General features: G+C 41.2%; 1 protein-coding gene across 7 annotated transcripts in view; it reads right to left on the bottom strand.

The window, feature by feature from the left end:
- PDE3A (phosphodiesterase 3A) overlaps positions 1-22374 on the bottom strand; it is a 275364-nt gene that overhangs the window by 11585 nt on the left and 241405 nt on the right. For 6 of the 7 annotated variants that reach the window (XM_035348050.1, XM_035348031.1, XM_035348065.1 and 3 more), the window contains 6 exons: positions 19011-19148; positions 11132-11243; positions 7579-7692; positions 6052-6251; positions 4230-4433; positions 926-1081 (listed from right to left, as the gene is read on the bottom strand). In XM_035348050.1, coding sequence (XP_035203941.1) covers positions 926-1081; positions 4230-4433; positions 6052-6251; positions 7579-7692; positions 11132-11243; positions 19011-19148 — 924 coding nt within the window. Of the gene's footprint in view, positions 1-31; positions 255-925; positions 1082-4229; positions 4434-6051; positions 6252-7578; positions 7693-11131; positions 11244-19010; positions 19149-22374 lie in introns of those variants that run through there. The other variant, XM_035348040.1, reaches the window with a different exon arrangement.

Genomic DNA, 22374 nt, shown 5'->3' with positions numbered 1-22374 from the left:
CCAGCACATTCAAAATATCTTTCCACTCAGGAAACAGAGGAATAGCATGAGAACAGCTCTGTCTCTTGTACTCAGCATGCCTAAATAAATTATAATGAGAAAAGTTTCAATTAAGAGTACCCTTAGGAGTGCACCAGTGCCTGGCTATATTCCCAGGTCTTTGTAAATCAATCTGTGGTTGTTCTCCTTCCTTGTGCTACCGTCACCTGAGTCTTGCATTATTATTGCTGTTGAACTAACAAACCTCTGGAAAGCTGGAAGTGATGTCAATAAAAAAAAAAAAAAAGTATGAGCTAGGATCAACATGTAGGGAGCAGCTATGGTCAGTCTGTAATAAACTGAAAGTCAACAATGTTACAATGACATTTGTATACATTACATAAATGTTCTGTGCATTTGTGCATGCAGGGACATGGCCCAAGGGGAAACTAAAATAATCCCTCTTCTTTGTTTAGATCACCTCAATAAGTATGTCGTGTCCAGTTTTGGAGAGCACATGTCAACAAAAGTGTGAGCCACCTGGAGTCACTGCAGAGAAGAGCAATGAGAACCAGCAGATGTCTTGAAAAGATATGGAAGAAAGGATGAAAACATAGTTTGCACTAAATAAGACTGAAAGAACGATGACAAGCCAACAGAAAAAAATAGGAAAAGAACAACTTTTTTTACCATGTACATGGTATAGATATTGACAGACTAGATTGGCTAAGCCCCATCATCAGATGTCTTTGAGGACACATTAGAAGCTTGAGTATCATATGGACTATCACTGATCCAGCAAATAAATGGTCTATTTGAACTCTAGGCATTCCCTTTAGCCTTGTTCTCTGCAATTTTCACTCATCATCAGCATTAGCACACTGCAAGACTGTTTAGCCCACAACATGCAACCAGCAGATACCACCTTGGACATGCATTTATCTACCTGTTCATAAAACTCATTGACAATGCCTTCTGTCCACTGCAGATGCAAGTCTTTGCATTTTGCAGGCCCGTTTATGTCAGCCAATTTGATGCACATTTGGCAAACCAGCAAGCGGTCATTCTCATTAGTCCAGTCAATCCCAACTTCATCATTCACCTGGCAGACAGAGAAAGGAAAACCATGTCAGTAATGCTCAGTAACAATGCATCCACAGAGGAAATTCTGCCCTGGGATACCTTGTGGTTCAGCTACTTAACAGAATCACAAGTGTAAGCAGGTGAGCTAACTCAAAGTTGAAATTTACAATCAACCGCAGATCAATCTATAAAAAGTAAGTTAAAAACAATGAACATTGAGATATATTATGAGAAATTAATATTTAGCAAATAACGTGTCTGTCTGAAAGCATTTACTAGGAAAACAAAAAAATGCAAACTTTCCATGACATTTTCCAAGAAATTACTACCTAAATTATGCACAAAAATTAATTGTCTTTAAATGACTTTCTGATTTTATTATAGCATGAAGATGCATGTAACAGGTCTATTTTTCTATTTGATCTATTTTTTTCTGACAGGACTCAGTTTTTTCCTTTTCTCTATTTTTCCCGTACCTTCCACAATGAAGTGTGATATATGCTATCAACTGCCTTAAAACCAAACTGTAACCTTCAAAGAGTCCCAGAAAGGCTGAGGTTGGAAGGCATCTCTGGACATGTCCAATCCCCTTGCTCAAGGCAGGGCCAGTTATTAGACGCTGCTCAAGATCGCACCCAGTTGGATTTTGGGTATCTCCAACAAGAGGAAAACTCCACAGTCTCTTTGAGTAACTTTTTCCAGTATACAACACGTCTCACAGTAAAATAGTCCTTTCCTAGTTTTAATGAGATTTTCTGTGTTTCCATTTGTGCCCCTTGACTCTTGGCCTGTCACCACATAACACTCCGCAGAAGTCTGTCTCCATCTCCCATAGACTTGTGTATGTCCAGATTGTTAAAGTGTTCCCTCAATGAAGATAAGTCTTCATTGCTCCTGACTTTCTCTTACATCTCCATTGCTCCTGACTTTCTCTGACATCTCTTCGATCTGGGATTCCTGAAGCCAGGTCCTACCCACAAAGACAGAGTCAGAGAAAGCATTGAGGACCTTGGCCTTTTCCATCTCCAAATGATCAGTGATACCAACCTTTGCTGCCATTAGCCACATTTTCCCATCTCAGCTTTTTTTCCTAAAACATCTCTGGGTGTGGAAGGGATTTTATTCTACTGTCTACTTATTAAAAAAAAAAAAAAAAAAAAAAAAAAAAAACTAAAATCCTTCCTTGAAACACAGCTTTAATTTTCAAGTTTGCAATAGTTGAAAATGGATAGGAAGTTATGTTATGACTAGATGAAACTTATGTGTCCTCTGTCACCAGGTCCCCTGTCCCATATAGGAGTAGGTCCACAATGCTGAGGGCTATGCTATTAATATACATGATCTGACATAATTAGTGTCAGAGGACAGAAAGTGCTCTGATGCATTAATATCACCAAAGTGACAGACAGCGAGCTTCCTTGATTATTTCTTGTACTTTCCAGACTGCAAGATTTTCTGATAGGAGGATGATTACACTACATGGGCTTACACTGACTTCTACAGTCTCTCTGACTGTGGTCAATACACTCAACACACTAAACTACAGTTCAGTAACTCAATCAATAACATAATCATTTAGAGCTCAGCTTATCAGAGTTGCAGCAACTCAGATACAAACATGTGAGGTCTGCTCTCGGAGGCCACTCTGGTACAAAAGAGGTTTTTCTAACCAAGAGTTAAATAATCTCTTTTTAAGGCAGTGATGACTCAGGGAAAGCTAGGATCAGCTGCAAATACTGCTTAATATTTTCACTTTCTCCTCCTCTTTTTTTTTTTTTTTTTTTTTGTTTCCTTCATATTACTTACTTTCACAGAAGTGAAGGTTTTGGTGCAAACTGTCAAAGGCAAAGGTTTTATTCAGACTGCTTGAATTCACTGTGCTTTATTGGCATGGGAACCCTATCAGCTGAGAATCTTCCAGAAAGTTCAATAATTTAAGAGGAAATTAAGCAGGTGAAAATGGCTCTGGTGTTTAAAATTAAGACCTAAAGAAACCCCTCTGATATCACCAGGAGGGATGTGGGACATGACTAACAGGGGTCCAAAGTTAAGGAGTTAAGACTTCTACAGATCTGCAGATCAGTTCTCTGTCTACCCTGGACCATAATTTAAGGCCTATCTTTACAGGTCCTTAGAGCCGAACAAAAAGATTATTTTATTGGGTAATGGAAAACAAAACCATACATCACCAAACAAAAGCAAAACAAATACATCTGTAGGCTTCAGACTTTCAGGATACAGGTCCATCTTAAGCAATACCACAAGAAAACATTATACCTGTGAAACTAAAACAGCTAGGAGCTCCCAATCCAGGATAAGAAACACACTGTGTTTGGTTTTATACAATGAACAAGTAGGCAATATCAGCTCCCCAGCAGATATTATCCAGTTAACATACCTACAACTTGGATAGATGATGAAGTTTATTAAAATAAACTTATAGATAGTCATTTCCAGTAAATTGAAATTAGATGAAACTGTACAATAATTTTTAAAAATAGGTTCCCAGGGTTGTGATTTTATACCCGCTGAGTTGAGCATAAAGAAAAGATCTTTACTGACCTTTCTCAGGGGTTTATCCATTGGGAACAAAGTAGCAAAGAAAGATCTTTAACTGCATTTCAGATCAGAATTTCAAAATCAAACACATTCTGTGTTTTGCTAATAGAAAAGTACAATTAAACAGATAAACAGTCACATTAAGTATTTACACATTACGGAAATGTGGTAGAACCTCTCTCTCTCTTTTTTTTTTTTTTTTTTTTTTTTTCCTGAGCATTTTGCTAATGTCTAAAATGCCAGCAGAGAAGAAAATATGGAAAAGTAGGATGTAAGTGGGATTTTCATCAAATTGTCCTATATTACATAATATCCTCAACAGGGCAAATTAGCCTTTCTAAATCTGCTTCTGTATGTTAACAGGACAACGGATACTGCCTTAAACCAGCTTCTGAAAAACAAGCATATATAAGAAAGGATGCTGTGGCACGAAATTCAAATAGGTAAAAAAATGCCAGATTAATATTCATCGGAATGCTATACAGCAGTTGAGAGGCCATTTGGAAGAAAAAGCAACACAGCAGCCTTTTTAATTATTTCACTGTGATGCTACCAAGCCCCGGAAACTTTTCTGACTATCCACCAGAAACTCAAATGAATCTTGTTACCTTGGCATTGAATCTGGCAACAAAATCAAAGTGCTTTTTCAGGTCAGTAGCCAAAATTGCCTCAATGACAAGGAAGCGGAAATGCTTGAACTCCACATGGTCGAGGTTGACCAAGAAGTTGTATTCTGGCCTTGACATGAAAAGGTTCCAGGCAGCAGCAGCATGGTGATTCTCCAGAACAGAGCGGTCATTGTACAGCACTGCCTGTGAAAGCAACATGGGCAGATGTTCAGCAAAAGAAACACCACAACTACAGAAACAAGAACGATGTGGGGATAATACATGAGGGACATTCAGGTTTGGTTGATTTCATTTTTTTCAAGATTTTCCTGAAGTTTCAAATGTGATTTTGGCAGGAATAGTAGTTGCTTATTTGTAAAATCTGGATCTTTCCCTGCTTAAGGGTCTTTAGTTCCTGACTGAGCCTCGTCATCTGACAAAGAATGTCTAACATAATCTAGGCGTATGTATATATATATATTTAATATACACAGGCATGGTCACTATTATCAGCTAGTGTTTCCCTGTTTTCCAGAACAAGTCATATTACTAACAGGGATTACTGTCCATGATGTTTGTATCTGGCAATTTTATCCACATTACCTTGATTCCAAATGCAGAAACAAATGAAATTCCAGTTTGAAACCTGACAGCATGCACTCAACATGGCAGATTTATCAATGCTAAAATCCACATTGTTTGGTTTATGGGAAAGAAATGATGTGTAAAGTTTTGTATATTTTTACACAAATATATATGCATAGTTTCCAGTGTTAGGACTTTTTTCACTACTTTTCAATTCAATTACATACTGTCATATTGTGATGAAAAAAATCTATCATAAAGAATAGAATTTATTCTTTATTCCAGATGTAACTTCCTTTGCTGACTTTTACAACCACAAAGGTATAGCATTCATTTCTTAAATATGGATTTAAGAATAGCGTATGTCTTCCATCAGTCTATTTATTCAGCTAGAGTGTCAGAGTTCTTGGTCACAAAATTTGTTGCAAAGATGAGGAGTATTACTATCAGTTTATAGACTGATGAAGAGCAAGGCCAGGTGGCTTCCTTTTGCTAAGAAATGAATTCTGGATCCAAGGTGGGGAGTAAATCCATAATTTCTGCATCCCTAACTAACTTCTCGTCATTACACCACCTTTCATTCTTCCTTTCTGCACAGAAATATCTTTCAGCAGACTATGCTGAAGCTAGGAAAGTCAGCTATGTAAAGTAAGGAAAGACGATCTCATAATTAAGCCAATAAACAGTGACTCAGAATTGCTGAATTCAACTGTCAGCATTGGCAGCAACTTCTGTGTAACCTTAGGTAAGTCTCATTTGTAAAACAGATATTTTTCCCCCGGTAGAATCATAGTGTAAAGATACAATCATAAAAGACTGCAGCAATTCATATACTACAGGAGCAACAGAAAATGTATGTTATGATTGCGCACAAACTCACTTGCATGGTGCACTGGAAACTACACAGTTTGTTTATTTTAATCTTTCTGTGCCTTACTGTGTAGAGTAATATTTCCCTTATTTCACAAACAGTCATAGATTCTGTGACATTCAGCAGAATATTTCCTTCTCCTTCACAAAGACATTTTATATATACCTTTCTTAACACTCCCCCTGAGTGTAGCGAAGCTGTGTAAGGAGACTTACTGGCAATCCCCATGTGATTATTTTTGTCACTTCAATAAGCTATTTCAAAATATTTGGTGTAACTGCGCTTAATGCAGGTATCGCTGAGAAGTAAAATCTGCTACCATAGACCTTCCAAACTTGGCAGCAATACTGCCTGAGATTTATTTACCTGAGGAGCACTTGTTGCTACCAAAAAGGCATTGGTCCTTCCTGGATGGTCATAATCATGCATGGCTGCAGCTACGTAAAGAGCCATCAACTCGAGGGCTGGGATGTTGCCAGCTAGGCATCCATAGCTGTCATCTGTAGGTGTGTATGTCTTCGAAAACACATAACCCATATGGCCGTGAGTGATTCCACTGTCAGAATCTGAGCAGAAATAAATAGGTTTAGAAAATTTCTTATCACCTTTTCAGTGATTTGCTGAAACAGATGGGAGCAGCAAAGCAGGAAGAGGAGTGGAGGATTCACAGTACCTAACTGAAGAGTAAACATGTCCTGAGCTGAACACTTTCTGATGCTGTGTACATGACCCAGTGCAATAAGACATGCTGTTGAAAAGGAACAATTTCAGATCCCCCAGGGATCTTCCAGCCATCCAGCAGAGCCTGATCTCAAACTACATAAGGAATTAACAATAAGATATGTGCCAAGGGCCAACAGACATGCTGGACCTTTGTGAGTAACTCGATCTTCGCATTCCTTCCTCTAAGTGTTTCACCATATAGATTAGTTTATGAAATACTATCAGTTCTTAAAGTAGTGGAATAGCATTTGTTAATTCAATTGGTATATGTGCATGTTTTTCACTGCACTGAATGGAACTTGTATGCAACTGAACATCTTTCAAGTTACAAACACCAAAAGCCCCAAAACTCAGGTCCTTTCATTACACCCAATTCACCTTAGCTACAAATCCTCCAACAAGATTTGCTGGTATGATTACTGACAAAATTTTCCAGGAATAGCAACCAAAACATCCTGATGAGTTTCACAAATGATGTTCTAATGCACACACAAAGTGGAAATGTTCTCTGTGGACCAAACTCCTGTTTTTTCAACAGCTCCCTCAGAATCCCCACAAAACACAGACAGGTCCTCTAGTTGCTACTGCTCAGGCTGGTGAAGTTAATATAAAGGTGCAATAAGAGCTTCCTGTAAGTAGCAATCATAAAAGAGCAGAAAAAGATACTTGCATACTAATTGCAAGGAGGTAACAACTCTCCTTCTTTGGAGACAGTGAGGAATGGCAAAGGAACATTTCACAGCAGCCAAGCAGTAGCAGTACATGCCACTATCTGTGTGTCCCAGTGGTTTCATAATAGCAAAACAATGCAGGGTTTGAGGATTAAAAAGTCTACACTGTTTCTTGTAGCAGCATTAGAAAGCACTCCTAACACAGTTTCCTAGAAGAAAAACTATTGAAAAATCAAATGGTAATAAATATCTGTTATTAAAGGTGACCGCAAAGGTTTCCACGCACACATTAAGTGTAAAATATTAGGTTTTGGAGGACCAGCTACCTTCTCTTCAATGTTATACAAATACACATGCAGCATTCAACAGGTTATTGAATTTAAAAGTCTTTATAACAGCAAGTACTGAACTTAACTCTCAATTTTTGGCTTTCTTCCAGCAAATTTCAAGCCAAAAGCTTTTAAAAATTCAACTTATACACTAGCATATTTAAATATACCTGAATCACTTGCTGACCCATGATCGTTAACCACAGTTGGCAGTCCTGGAATGGGCTGAGTAGTAAGGTACCAAACAGCATGCAGAACATCAGTTGCATGGATTCGGTTGTGATCTGTGATACAAAGCAAATGACCTTGCTATTAAACATTTTTCTGACTGAGGGAAATCAGCACCATCTAGTGGGTACTGCATGACAGTCAATCGAGATGGTCTCACAGCAGTCCAAAAAGAGAAAAACAACAGCAAAGCAGTGGTACCTGCACTGTAGGAAACTTTGTGAAGAAAGCATTAAGCGAGGAGTCTGACCCACACTTCCAGCTCCATTCCTCTACTCCAGTGGTTACCTTTCACTAGTTAAATGTCATAGGCTAAATATCTGCTGTTAACCTCTGATTCAAATGAAATCATTGGGAAAACCCCATCTACTTCAGCAGATGGTTCTCCCAACTTCTAAACACAAGGCAGATAACACTTATCTGACTCTACTTGAGCAAATGTCGGTGTTGTATTAATGGCTGCACTGCAAAGTCAAACTCAGGATATGTGTACACTGCACAGTTAAAACAAGTTATTTCTTGCAGTTTTCTGGCCAGGGATAAGTTTTCAGGCCCTGACTCCTGTAATCTGGCTTGCTATGAATTCTCTTTGCAGAAATGAGAGATAAAAGTCACTCCAAGGCTCTTCCCACCAAATCCTTCAAGGCCAGATAAACTATCCTACAATCAACACAACTGGCTGAAAAAGGAATCACACACTAGTTCAGCACAAAGTATCATCTGAACATACACTGGCAAAAGCAAACACGATGTTGAAAGAGGAGTAACACTTTGCTGCATGAGGACCAAAACTTACATCTGGAGTAGAACCACTGAAACATAAGTATTTCAGCTTGTGATTCAGGTTAATTTTGTGCAGAGCATAGGTATATTCTACAGTGATTAACTAATGCTGCTAACAATCTGCTTATCTGAATTATAACTTGTGGCTACACTACCATTGTTGCAGTTCTGGAAAGATGCATTTCAGAGGCATAGAAAAAATAAGCATAGAAATGTGGGACTCCATCACTGGGTTGCCCCCATCAATATAACTCACAGGAGGAGGTATCAAAAACTTTGTACTCTGCAGGATGTCTGGCAGTAAGATGTGTAAGCAACCTGGTTTTATACATGCCTCATCCTCAAGACAGGCAGTGTGAGGCAGACAGAGAGTTTCTTAACACTGAAGCTGAACTTCACGCTAAAGCTACCCTTCTGTGGGAAAACAGGAAGAAAGGAGAAAAGCCGGGATGGAGAAAGCACCCTGGGGAGCCAGATTTGCCTACTTGCCACTGCTGAGGGATGGATGATTGCCACTTCCTACTGGGAACAGCCACCTGCCTCCTCCAGGGAAGCAATGCTGCTACCATGTTTCTAACCCTTGCCATCAGTGGGGCAAAAGCTGCCTGCCTGCATTTGCTCAGTTTTGGCATAGGAGGTGTAAAGGAGAGCTTCACCATCTTGCTGACCAAAGACTACGATGCTCAAGGCAACTGCCTACTTGTCTACTTCTAAAATTGGCCTAAAATCCTGCCTGCCAAGGGCAGATGGGTGTAACACAAAGGCTTATTATATTCATATTTTGCAGTCACTTTGCTTACTCACTAAATGTGAGCATAATGTCATGCCACTTGGCCGTTGTATTTACCCCTCACTTTAATCTCTTGCTCTCCTGTGACTTTCTCCATTTAAATATTTAGCTACTTTTTTATTAGTAGTATAAAGTAAAACAGTAAGCAGCATGGGAATGGATATTTTTTTTGAAAAGAACAAAGTAAAATATGGAAGAGATCTCCTCCCTGCTGCCTTTCTGGAAGTACTAAGAACATCTATCCTGAGAAACCAATCTCATGCAAAAACCTAGAGGATGGTCCTGCATAGGGGTCTAATGCTTTTCTCTGGTCCTGCATAGGGGTCTAATGCTTTTCACCTCTTGTGAAACTTGAACTAACTTAATCCAGCAGAGATAGTCATAGTTAATTTTGTGTGAATATCTCATTTTTCAGTTCATCAACCAGGAGAAAAGACTGGTTCAATAAAAACAAATTGCTTTTTTACCCCTTCTCAGAAATGAAAAACTGGAAGGTAAATTAATTATATATTAGACAAAATATTCTTACTGACTATAAAATTAAACACATAAGAAAAGTCAAGGAAATGGAGGGTATATTTTTGTAAATAGCTAGATTTACAAAAATTCCGGAGCCCCTATGAGTAGTTAAGTGTTTAAAACAAAGAGGAGCAGCTCCAATAGGAAGGACAGACTGTGGAACATCCACCTATAACCCCTCTGGCTATAATCTGCTTTTTAAAATCCCTTTAAATTTAAAATCCCTTTTCGGATTCAAACACAGGGAAAGATTTGAAATTTGGTCTATCACTTTTCCAGAAGAGAGTCCAAACCACCTGGCTTGAAGGCACTTTGAAGCAGTTTTCTTTTAATCTCTTACATTGTAGCTGTTCCAATTTGTATTTAATATTTTGAGAGAGAGACTATATGCCTTAATAAGCCAATGTTTCAGACATTTTTCTGGGAGGTGGGAGAAAACAGTGTGTCCTATATTCCTCAGCACAGGAATTATCTGCCAGCTAGAAGGGGGAATAACTGCCTCCCTCCTCCTGGAAAAAAAGAGTATTTTGCAGTAGAAGTTGTTTGGTAAATTTGATTTGAATTAGTAAATACTTTGGGAATGACTGAAAGCATTTTTTTTCTGTGAATAAATTATTCACACTGAAAAATACTAGCTTAGCTGTAATTGCAGAAGAACAGGAGACACTCAGCTACTCGGTATATTTCAGCAAAGTATGTATCTTTTGGTAGCATAGCACTGGTACTGTGTAAAAAAATCCATATCTCTCACTGAGGGGGAAATGTTTCAATAAAATCCATCAGGGGCAGGGGTATACTTGCATAATCAAGAATACACACTTCAAGAGGAAACAGTTCTTTGTACATATAACATGGTTCATGTGGCTGCAGGCTTGTACAACATTTTCCATGAATTATTATTATACAACATAAAACAGTAAATGCAATGAAAAAGGACAAATGAAATTGTGATGCAAAAACCACCCCCTGACTAGAGAGAGCTATCCATTTGGTAGTGACACAGCAGAAGAAAAATCTGAAGAAATATTCTTCTGTTAGTGCTCAAGAAAGCATGTATGCTTTCATGTATTGAGTAGAGTCTGCTATTGTTACTGAGCTTTTTTTCTTTTTTCAGTTTTTGTGCCTCCCCCCCCCCCCTTTTTTTTTTTGATTTACACATTGCACCACTATCTTCTGAAGCAGTTTGCTGTGGTAAATTATTATATTAATCAATATCAGCAATATATGATTTGCATTTATGGTCTCAGACAACACATATGAAGGTTTAATGAAACAGGCATCTCATTTAAAAAAAAAAAAAATGTATCTGGTATACTGAGAGAAGAAAATCTTGAAAACAAAGTGTGTAGCAAAAACCCAAAACTTTAAGGAAGCACTATTGTCTGCTGGGAATTGTTACTTACAAGGTATCTCCCGGTATCCACATTCCAAGGCATGGAAGTAGTTCATAAATTCCCTCACTGGAATTTTAAAGGTTTCAAACAGCCCCATGTCCTCAAAAAGCCTGTATGATACCTGAAAAAAAAAAACACAAAACCAGCATTCTGCTAAATAGACGAGAAAGAATCTAAAAATTAGATACTAAACTCATTTTGTTAAATTATGTTGATGTGCTTTCTTCACAGTATTTTCTCAAGTGTATCACCTGATCCAGCTATAGCAGCAGGTACTCACATTTCCATAGTGATGTGGTTACACAGACAAGCAGACAACCTATTAGCACCAAACAGTCCTCTCCATTCCTTCAGTGAACCCTTCCAAATGTTTTGCTCTTCCTTTCAGGCATATGGACCCCCAGATTTTGCAGGTACCTCAGAAGCATATACACATAAAGGAAGGTGCCCAGAGCTCCTTTCCAGAGTCTTGTGGAAAAATAAAATAAAATCATAAAAAAATAATAATAATCCCCATAAACCTCTCCAAGGAGCATTCAAGTCAGTTCAATTCCCAGAAGAAAGGGAAGCAAGTGAAGGAATAAGAAAAGGAGAGGGTGATTTGGATCCTCTACATCATCTCCTTTCCTTCACGCAGATTTTGGCAGTGAAATGGTAAAACCAACTCCAGGATCTAAGAGGCAGCAAGTAATTTAGGAGGCAGAGCTGCTCAAAGAGTTCATGCATGGCAGGATGACCACAGACATCCAGTAGAGGATACATCAGAAGGGAGAATGTGATGGATGAATGAGAGGGCATTCAGGAGAGAGAAAAGCTAAGAAAGGAGGAACTGCAAAATAGACAAGATTCAAGGCAACTTTGAACTTGACATACTGAACAATAGGACATTGTAAAATTACTGTATGACCTTGTAGTGGGTTTACGTGGCAAGGTTTTGGTAGCAGGGGGCCATAGGGGTGGCTTCTGTGAGAAGGATCTAGAAGCTGCCCCATGTTTGGTAAGGGACCCACTGCTGACCAGAGCCAAGCCAATAACTGATGTTGTTTTGTGCCTCTGTGAGAGCAGATTTAAGACAGGGAAAAAAAAATGCTGTGCCACACAGCAGCTGGGAGAGTGAGAGGAGTGAGAAACAGCCTTGCAGGCACCAAGGTCAGAGAAGAAGGAGGGGGAGAAATGGTCCAGGTGCCGGAGCAGAAGTCCCCTGAGGCCTGTGGTGAGGACCATGGTGAAGCAGGCTGTCCCCCTGCAGCCCATGCAGTACCACAGTGGAGCAGGTGGACCTGCACCGACAGACTGCAACCTGTGGAAGACCCCTGCCAGAGCAGATTCTGGGCCAGACCTGTAGGCCGTGGAGAGTAGACCACGCAGGAGCAGGTGACCTGGCAGGAGCTGCTGCCCATGGGAGATCCAGGTTGGAGCAGTTTGCTCCCGAGGGATGGACCCCGTGGTACGGACCCATATCTGGAGCAGTTCTTGAAGAGCTGCTGCCTGTGGGAAGCCCACGCCGGATCCGTTCAGCAAGGACTGCATCCCATGGGAGGGACCCCACAGCACAGGGGACAAGAGTGACCAAGAAGGAGCGGTGGTGAAGAAGCGCTATAGACTGACCATAACCCCCATTCCCCCATTCTCCTGCGCCACTTGGGGAGAGGAGGTGGAAGACGGTGGATGGGGGTGGGGTGAGGTGGTAGGTGCTTTTAGTTTCTTTCCTTTGTTTCTTGCTTCTCTAGCTTGTTAGTAACAGGCAATAAATCTTACTATCTCCCTATGCTGAGTCTGTTTTGCCCGTCACAATAATTACTGCACGATCTCTTCATCCTTATCTCAACCCTTGAGCCCCTTTCATCGTGTTTTCTCCCCACCCCTCTTTGAGGAAGGGGAGTGAGAGAGCGGTTGTGGTGGAGCTTGGCTGCCCACCCGAGTAAAAACACCACAGACCTCTTCACTTCTTTCACAAGACAGCTTCTTTATTTATTTACTGCTGTTAGGTAAATTCTGTCCTTTTTATGTCATTTACCTGGTAATGGTCTGTCTAGAGCAAAGCAATTTCAAACACGTTTAGAAGGGTGAGTGCTATACTGATAAGAAATCGTTACAAATTCTGTTCCATGTTTCACACCTGAACACAAATCAAATGGATATCCACAGCTGTTTCTTTCTGTATACTGTGTATATAAACTGGGACCTGAAAGCTGCACTTAAACTTAAGGAACAGAAATTTCAACTGTCCTGCCACTGTGTATTTTTATAGTAAGAATAATAAAAAAAGTATATGAATTTGCCGCCTTAACGATCTTTACTTTGCCTCCCCTCCTAGGCATTTTCCACCAGGAAAAATCAGCATGTCAGCTAACTCTGGCAAAGTACTGCAACAGAGAATGATGATGCAGAGACAGGTTGAGTGTGGTGCCTGACACCATCTGGGATTCCCCTCTAATACTAGAAACATCTGACAGTTGTGGTTCTGGTGGTGGCCTCAGCTCTTACTTGCGTTACTGCCATAATCACTGAAGTGCCACTAGCAAGGCAGTTAGAATAATCGTTGGTGGTAATTTCTCTTTGTGGCCACTGCTGTTGGCCATAGAGCGAAAAGCTCTTCGGAGTAAAGTAACTAATATACTACTGAGTCAGAGTGCACTGGAATACACAAGCTTAGAATAAAACTAACCCAGCTTTGTATTTCCAGCTAATAGTCCCTGTCTACAGAGAGGAAGCATAAAGAAGTATTATTCTGCAAGACCAAATCTTACTGGACTGCACTACCAATACTGGACAAGTATCTTAAATAAAATGTCATAAAAGCACTTTTTTATCCCCTTTGGATTTGGATGGAGCTGCACAGCAGTTGAAAAGAAAAGCTGGCTGGTGGATATGAATGATAGCATTATTCTTTCTGGTCATTAGAGAGTGTAAATATCAAGCAAATCATTTAGACATTTTGAAATCTTTCCTTCCTTCCTTTCTTCCATCCTTTACAATGGGGAGGAGGAAGAGGCAAAGGAAGATCAGAAAAAGGAAAAAATGCACTGACGTCTTTCAGAAGGTCAAATGTCTAAATTATTTCATTAACAAAACAACAAAAAAAAAGTGTGAAGTTATTATTATTATTATTATTTAGTTAGGTGAACAGAAAAAAAGATGACCACAGAAAACATAGGTCCACTACTTGATGGGGAAGGTCATCTCACAGGCAAGGACATAGGCAAAGCAGACGTTTAATGACTTCTTTGCCTCAGTCTTCAATACTGATGATGGGCTTCAGGACCCAGGGTGCTCTGAGCTGGAGGACAATGACAGTGGGAATGATAAACTCCCAACCAACCCTGAACATGTGCAGGATTTGCTGCTCTACCTGGATCCATACAAGTCCATGGATCCGGATGGAATTCATCCCAAGGTGCTTAGAGAGATATCTGATGTCATTGTGGGACCTCTCTCAATTATTTTTCAATGGTCTTGGGAATCTGGAGAGGTCCCGCTAGACTGGAAGCTGGCAAATGTTGTAACAATTTTCAGGAAGGGGTAGAAAGAAGACCCTGGTAATTACAAGTATATCAGTCTTATGTCAGTGCCTGGTAAAATTATGGAGAAGATAATCCTTGAAGTTATTGAAGCGCACTGGGGGGACAATGCAGTCATTGGTCCCAGACAACATGGGTTCACGAGGGGTAGGTCCTGTTTAACAAATTTGATTTCCTTTCATGATAAGATCACCCATCTAGTCGATCAAGGGAAACCAGCAAAGCTTTTGACACAGTTTCCCATAGGATCTTACTGGACAAAATGTCCAGCATACAGCTAAACAAAAACACCATACAATGGGTGAGCAATTGGCTGACAGGCAGGGCTCAAAGGATTGTGGTAAATGGGGCAACATCAGGCTGGTGGACAGTCACCAGTGGGGTCCCCCAAGGCTCCATTTTAGGGCCAATCATATTCAATGTTTATATAAACATTGGATTTGGATGTAGGACTAGAAGGTGTTTTGAGCAAATCTGCCGATGACACTAAACTTGGAGGAGTTGTGGACTCGGATGTGGGTGGAAAGGCCTTGCAGAGAGATCTGGACAGATTGGAGAGCTGTGTGATCACCAACCACATGAAGTTTAACAAGAGCAAGTGCCAGGTCCTGCACCTGGGATGGGGCAACCATGGCTATACATACAGACTGGGCGATAAGACACTGGAGAGCAACTCCACAGAGCAGGATCTGGGTGTCGTGGTTGACAGCAAGTTGAATATGAGCCAGCAGTGTGCCCTGGCAGCCAGGAAGGCCAACTGTATTCTGGGATGCATCAAGCACGGCATTGCTAGTTGGTCGTGGGAAGTGATTGTCCCGCTCTACTCTGCGCTGGAGTGGCCTCACGTCAAGTACCATGTGCAGTTCTGAACACCACAGTACAAAAAGGACATAAAACTGTTGGAGAGTGTCCAGAGGAGGGCTACAAAGACGGTGAAGGGCTTAGAGGGGAAGATGTATGAGGAGCGGCAGAGATCACTAGGCCTGTTCAGCCTGGAAAAAAGGAGGCTGAGGGGAGACCTCATCACGATCTACAGCTTCCTCACAAGGGGAAGTGGAGGGGAAGGTGCCGATCTATTCTCTTTAGTCACCAGTGGTGGGACCTGCAGGAATGGTGTCACGCTGAGGCAGAGGAGGGTTAGGCTAGACATCAGGAACAGGTTATTCACTGAGAGGGTGGTTGCACACTGGAACAGGCTCCCCACGGAAGTAGTCAGTGCACCAAGTTTGTCAGAGTTTAAGTGTTTGGACTGTGCACTTAGTCACATGGTCTGAATTTTGGGGTAGACCTGTGTGGTGCCAGGAGTTGGACTTGATGATCCTTATGGGTCCCTTCCAACTCGGGATTTTCAATGATTCTATGATTCCATTGTTGTTATTATTATTATTGGTGGTGGTGGTGGTGGTATTCATTGCTCTGGATTAACCACTTTTAAATGCTTTCACTTTTAAAATCTTCCCTCCACAAACTGTATACTGCTTCATGAGCTCCTTGGCAGTCACCATCCCATAGACTGAGCCCAGAGCTCTTGCAGCTGTGCTGTGGTCCCTGCTGTGAGGGGCAAGCCCTGGAGAAGCTCTCACAGCATCCAGCCACTTGGCACTGGGTGCTCCACACAGCCTTTTCCCTCCTGCCTCCATTTTCTGTTCATATGTGCAATGACTGTTAATGCTCAAGTGAATAATTTATAACTCAGATACATCTGGTACTGCTGCCTGAACAAGTGCTTCTCCTGAATGATTTCTAAGGGAAGTTTTTTTAGAAATAGGGATAATCTTTCACGTGTAGCTCCTCTCTGGGGTGTTATAGGCACACGTAAATATCTTGGAGGACATGTGCAAGGTTTAGGTTAGTGGTTCCTTATTCATTGCTTGCAGGTTGCAACTCCTTTTTTTGGCTCTTGTATGTAATTTCTGCAAACGTGTTTTCCTTTTAAGTCATCATTGCCTGGTCTCCAGCTGTGACAAACATGACTTCTCACAAGGGTGGCTGTAATGATCCAGGGAATATTCCATCCCCCGTGGACAGATTTCCCTTGTTCCCTTGTATAACAATTGCAGTTTCTCTCTACAGAAGTTATACATGATGACTACCACAGAGGGACCAACTTACACGCACTGCAGTGATGACACTCTGTCTTGATGCTGCTGGTGTACCAGCAGTGTAGGAGCACCACCAGCATTTCTTGTTCCTATGGGCCTAGCAATAAAAGCTGGGGAGAGATCTTAACTTTAGCCTGTTCTTTTTTCACTTTCATTATTTGCTTTTCAAAGCAAATGAACTTATCTTCTGCAGGTTTTTGTTTTTATAGGAGATGTAAGAAGAACGTTAAGTGTGACTGAAAACATTATCTAAGTTTATGGCCTGTTGTGAAGCAGCAGCTCAGCTGGAGGGCTTTGCTGTTCCTTTCTGAAATGGACTGGTATGTAAATTCCTCCCTAGCCCCTATTATGCATATTTGCTAGTGCCACATTTAGAATGTTTCCCATTGTATTTTGCACAGATGGTTTTATGGCTGCTGACTGGTTCAGGGTCTCTTTACATGTCTAAATCAATTTAACTTTACAAAAAGAAGAAACAGACATCTCAAGCAGCCTTAAAGATGCTATGCCAGCATTTGCTTTCTAAACCAAATGCTTCCCTAGAGGCACATGTCAACTTTGTTTTGTTCCATCTCATAAATTTAACCTAGCAAGGCAAACATAGTTAATCTGGCTTGTTAATTTATTATTATTTTTTTTAACGTATGAGTCCACTTAATGGCAAAAAGCAGAGAATAAATCATTAGTGATATTGTTTTCCTTTGTTGATAATATCCCAGGATTTAAAAATTATACAAAAAAAATAATACTTTTAGCTGCAGAAAAAAAAAAAAAAAGAAAAAAGAAAAAAAGAAAAAAGAAAAAAAAAGATTTATTTATTTCAGTTCTCTTATTTCTAAAAATTATTTTGTTGGCAACATATGTGTAGGTAGGGAAAAGAACTAAAGGAATGATCTTTATTTTATGAACAAGTTTGAACTTGCTGCATTCTGCTCTTAAAGAGTGAGAGTTAATACAAACAGCTGTTACAGAAGATAGTGAATTTTGATCTTGAATATTATTTATTTAAGCTTCTTTATTATATTTCACAGGCATCATTTTGTGTCACTGCAACAGTGATAATGTGCTCAGAACCTGATTAAAAAGCAAATATTTGGAAACAGAGTGTGGAGCTTTAGTGGAAACTATGAGCAGCAGAGGGAAATTGTCCCAAGAGGTTCAAAACTCCATGCAACTTAGTTAAGTCCTTAACACCCATAGAAGTAACCATGAGAAAACAGAAGAATGTTTGACTCATTCAAACTGCTGTTTTTGCCATCAAAAACATTCTGTTTTTCCTTATGTTTCATTTATGACTCTGTAAGATGCTTTGCTACTAGACAAAAACATGACGAAGAAGACCTAGAAGGCAATTTTTATCACTTTTTCTCCATGTATTGCAAAGTTGTCTCAGTGACCACTGGTGAATGTATATCAATACCCATATCCAGCCACAGTTTGCCTATTTGTCTAAAACTAACCTAGAGAGCTGGTAGGCTGGTTAGACATAGATGTTGCTTGCCAAGCTACAGAATTATAAAAGACAGGCCACAAGTAAATTTAAATTCATGCTGTGGTTTTCCTGGCAACGTATGAGTATTTCCTGAGTAACACATGAGATAATTGAATATAGCTGAATAGTAACCCCAAAGGGATCAATATTTGATATAGCATTCTCTGGAGCTTGTTGCAGTGAGATCTGATTGACCCACTAACCTCTGTGTTTGTATGGGGGGGTTAATTTTTGCACATACCAATAAACATAATAACTTCTTTCCAGCACTCAACACAACATAATGCCTTGCATTGCCTGGCTGAAATCTCCAGTATAGAAAAAGATTTCCTGCATCAAAACTGAGTATTTTTACTGTTTAGCCCTCCCATGGTGGGCCAAAGATAAATCCTTTCACTAAGTACTTGGTAAGGGACGAGAACAGCTCCTGCAGAAAGGAAAGAATATTCAGAAGGGTTTACATAAACTCACTGGTGGACAGTAACAGGCATAATAGGTGTCTGTTTTTTTTTTTTTTTATTTTATTCTTTCTTTCTTTCTTTCTTTCTTTCTTTCTTTGTTTTTGTTTTCTTTCACATTCTTAAATTAAAAGAGATGGGATTTTAAAAGTAAGGAATTTAATGAGAAGGAGTTCATATTGTCAGCTTTGAATTAGGTGTCAGGGATCACAATTTATCAAATGAACAGCTTACAGGTCTTAAAAATACTTTGTCTAAATTGTATCTCTAGATCAGTAATTGAGCCAGTCATCACAGATGAGATACCCTTCCTACCTGACTGAGAATACGACCACATTTCTTTCCAATTTTTTCCACCAAATCAAAGATTGGAAAATTCCAACTGTTTAGCTGCTCCATCAGGGGATCCAAATTGTCCATAACCAGAGGCTCGGGAGCGAGCACAGGCTTGTCCTATGGCAGAAAAATAAAGATAAATTTTAGTTCTGTGAAACATCTAATGCAAAAGAAAAAAATGTGCTGTTAAAAATGAAATTCATGTTAGCATTATTTCTAAGCCGATGGTCCTTTATTCAGCTCAGCAGAGATGTTCCCATTTCTACCAGCCCTACAGCTAGTCACTCTCCTTTATATTTTTTTTTCCACTTGAATGAATAGGAAATTCTGTATATGAAACATCATTCTCTGAACTTAGCCATGAGAGACATTCATTTGTTCATTCATGTGAATCATTCATTCATTTCCAAGGAAGTCTGTCTTCTTCATTGTTAAATTTGCTGGAGTAGAAAGGGAAAAATGTTCACTTTCTCCTTCTGCATCAGGACACATTCATTATAATCTATCACAGCTAATGGAGCATGTTCTGTGAGAAGAATTATCCATCTTAAACTGAGACCTACCTCTTTTTCAAGGTCTGCAAAGTAAAGATGGGGCATTTCCCCTTGTTCAAATTTCTCCCTGAACACTTCATTGCATTGCATTATTATTAAGAAACTGTAAATGAGTGAACCCTAAAATATCTCAAGAAAGATGCATGTCCAACTCCAATTCAACAGACTACAATATTTTTTTCAAAGGGGAAAACAGACACTAGCACAGGAGCTGGCAGGGCTCATTGAGAGGGCGTTAAACTAGGTAGGAAGGGGGATGGGGTTGGGGAGAGAATAAGACTTGTTAGAGGTGTGCCAGGGAGAACAATGTCAGGGCTGGGGGAGCAGGCAATGGACCAGCTGAAGTGCGTCTACACTAATGCACACAGCATGGGCAACAAACAGGAGGAGCTGGAAGCCATTGTGCAGCAGACTAGCTATGACTTGGTTGCCATTACTGAAAAGTGGTGGGACCACTCCCATGACTGGAGTGCTGCAATGACTGGGTATAGGCTCTTCAGAAGGGACAGGTGGAACGGAAGGGGTGGTGGTGTGGCTCTCTCCATTAGAGAGTGTTTTGATGTTGTGGAACTTGAGGCTGAGACTGGGAATTATAAGGTTGAGTCCACACGGGTTAGGATCAGCGGGAAGGCCAACAAGGCAGGCATTGTGGTGGGGGTCTGTTACAGACCGCCAAACCAGGATGAGGAGACGGATGAGGAATTTTGCAGGCAGCTGGCAAAAGTTGCAAAATTGTCGGCTCTTGTCCTCGTGGGGGACTTCAACTTCCCAGGCATATCCTGGACATGCAATACAGCTCAGAGGAAGCAGTCTAGGAGGTTTCTGGAGAGTGTGGAACATAGTCTCCTGATGCAGCTGGTTAGTGAGTCTACCAGGGGAGGTGCCCCAGTGGACCTTCTGTTCACAAACAGAGAAGGACTGGTGGGAGATGTGGTGGCTGGGAGCTGTCTTGGGCAGAGCGACCACGAAATGGTAGAGTTCTCTGTTCTTGGTGAAGTCAGGAGGGGGACCAGTAAAACTGCTGTCTTGGACTTCTGGAGGACTGTCTTTGAGCTGTTCAGGACACCGGTTGGCAGAGTCCCTTGCGAGGCAGTTCTGAAGGGCCGAAGAGTCCAGGAAGGCTGGGCACTCCTCAAGAAGGAAATCTTAAAGGCTCAGGAGCGGTCTGTCCCCACGTGCCCAAAGAACAGCCGGTGTGGAAGAAGACCGGCCTGGCTGAACAGAGAGTTGTGGCTAGAGCTTAGGAAAAAAAAAAAAGAGGGTTTATAATATTTGGAAAAGAGGGCAGGCCACTCAGAAGGATTATAAGAATGTTGTAAGGATGTGCAGGGACAAAATTAGAAAGGCCAAGGCTCATCTGGAGCTCAATCTGGCTACTGCTGTTAGAGACAACAGAAAATGTCTTTATAAATACATTAACACGAAAAGGAGGACTAAGGAGAATCTCCATCCTTTACTGGATGCGGGGAGGAACTTAGTGACAAGAGATGAGGAAAAGGCTGAGGTCCTTAATGCCTTCTTTGCCTCAGTCTTTAGCGGCAAGACCAGTTGTTCTCTAGATATGCAGTACCCTGAGCTGGTGGAAGGGGATGGGGAGCAGGATGTGGCCCTCACAATCCACGAGGAAATGGATGGCGACCTGCTACAACACTTGGATGTATGCAAGTTGTGATCCACCCAGATCACATGCCAGATGTGATCCACCTGAGGGTACTGTGAGAACTGGCGGAAGAGCTGGCCAAGCCGCTTTCCATCATTTATCAGCAGTTCTGGCTAGCGGGGGAGGTCTCAGTCGACTGGCAGCTAGCAAATGTGACACCCATCTATAAGAATGGCTGGAGGGTTGACTAGGGAAACTATAGGCCTGTTAGTTTGACCTCAGTGCCAGGGAAGCTCATGGAGCAGATTGTCTTGAGTGTCATCATGTGGCACTTTCAGGGCAACCAGGCAATCAGGCCCAGTCAGCATGGGTTTATGAAAGGCAAGTCCTGCTTGATGAAACTGATCTTCTATGACAAAGTGACATGCTGGGTGGATGAGGGAAAGGCTGTGGATATGGTGTACCTTGACTTCAGCAAGGCTTTTGACACCATTTCCCCCAGCATTCTCCTTGAGAAACTGGCTGCTCTTGGATTGGACTGGCATACGCTTCATTGGGTCAGAAACTGGGCTGGGTAGCTGGGCCCAAAGAGTCGTGGTGAATGGAGTCAAATCCAATTGGAGGCCAGTCACTAGTGGAGGCCCCCAGGGCTCAGTACTAGGGCCATTTCTCTTTAATATCTTTATTGATGATCTGGATGAGGGCATTGAGTGCACCCTCAGGAAGCTTGCAGATGACACCAAGTTAGGTGCGTGTGTCAATTTGCTCGAGGGTAGGAAGGCTCTGCAGGATGATCTGGATAGGCTGCACCGATGGGCTGAGGCCAACAGTATGAAGTTCAACAAGGCCAAGTGCCGGGTCCTGCACCTGGGGCGTAATAACCCCAAGCAGAGCTACAGGCTGGGAGATGAGGGATTAGAAAGCTGCCTGGCAGAGAAGGACCTGGGAGTATTGGTTGATAGTTGGCTGAATATGAGCCAGCAGTGTGCTCAGGTGGCCAAGAAGGCCAGCAGCATCCTGGCTTGCATAAGAAACAGTGTGGCCAGCAGGGCTAGGGAGGTGATTATCCCTCTGTACTCAGCTCTGGTGTGGCTGCACCTTGAGTACTGTGTTCAGTTTTGGGCCCCTTGCTACAAGAAGGACATCGAGGTGCTTGAGCAAGTCCAGAGAAGGGCAATGAGGCTGGTGA

This window comes from Oxyura jamaicensis, chromosome 1 (assembly GCF_011077185.1).
Source record: "Oxyura jamaicensis isolate SHBP4307 breed ruddy duck chromosome 1, BPBGC_Ojam_1.0, whole genome shotgun sequence".
Lineage (NCBI taxonomy): Eukaryota > Metazoa > Chordata > Aves > Anseriformes > Anatidae > Oxyura > Oxyura jamaicensis.
This window is presented reverse-complemented; position numbering and strand designations above follow the sequence as displayed.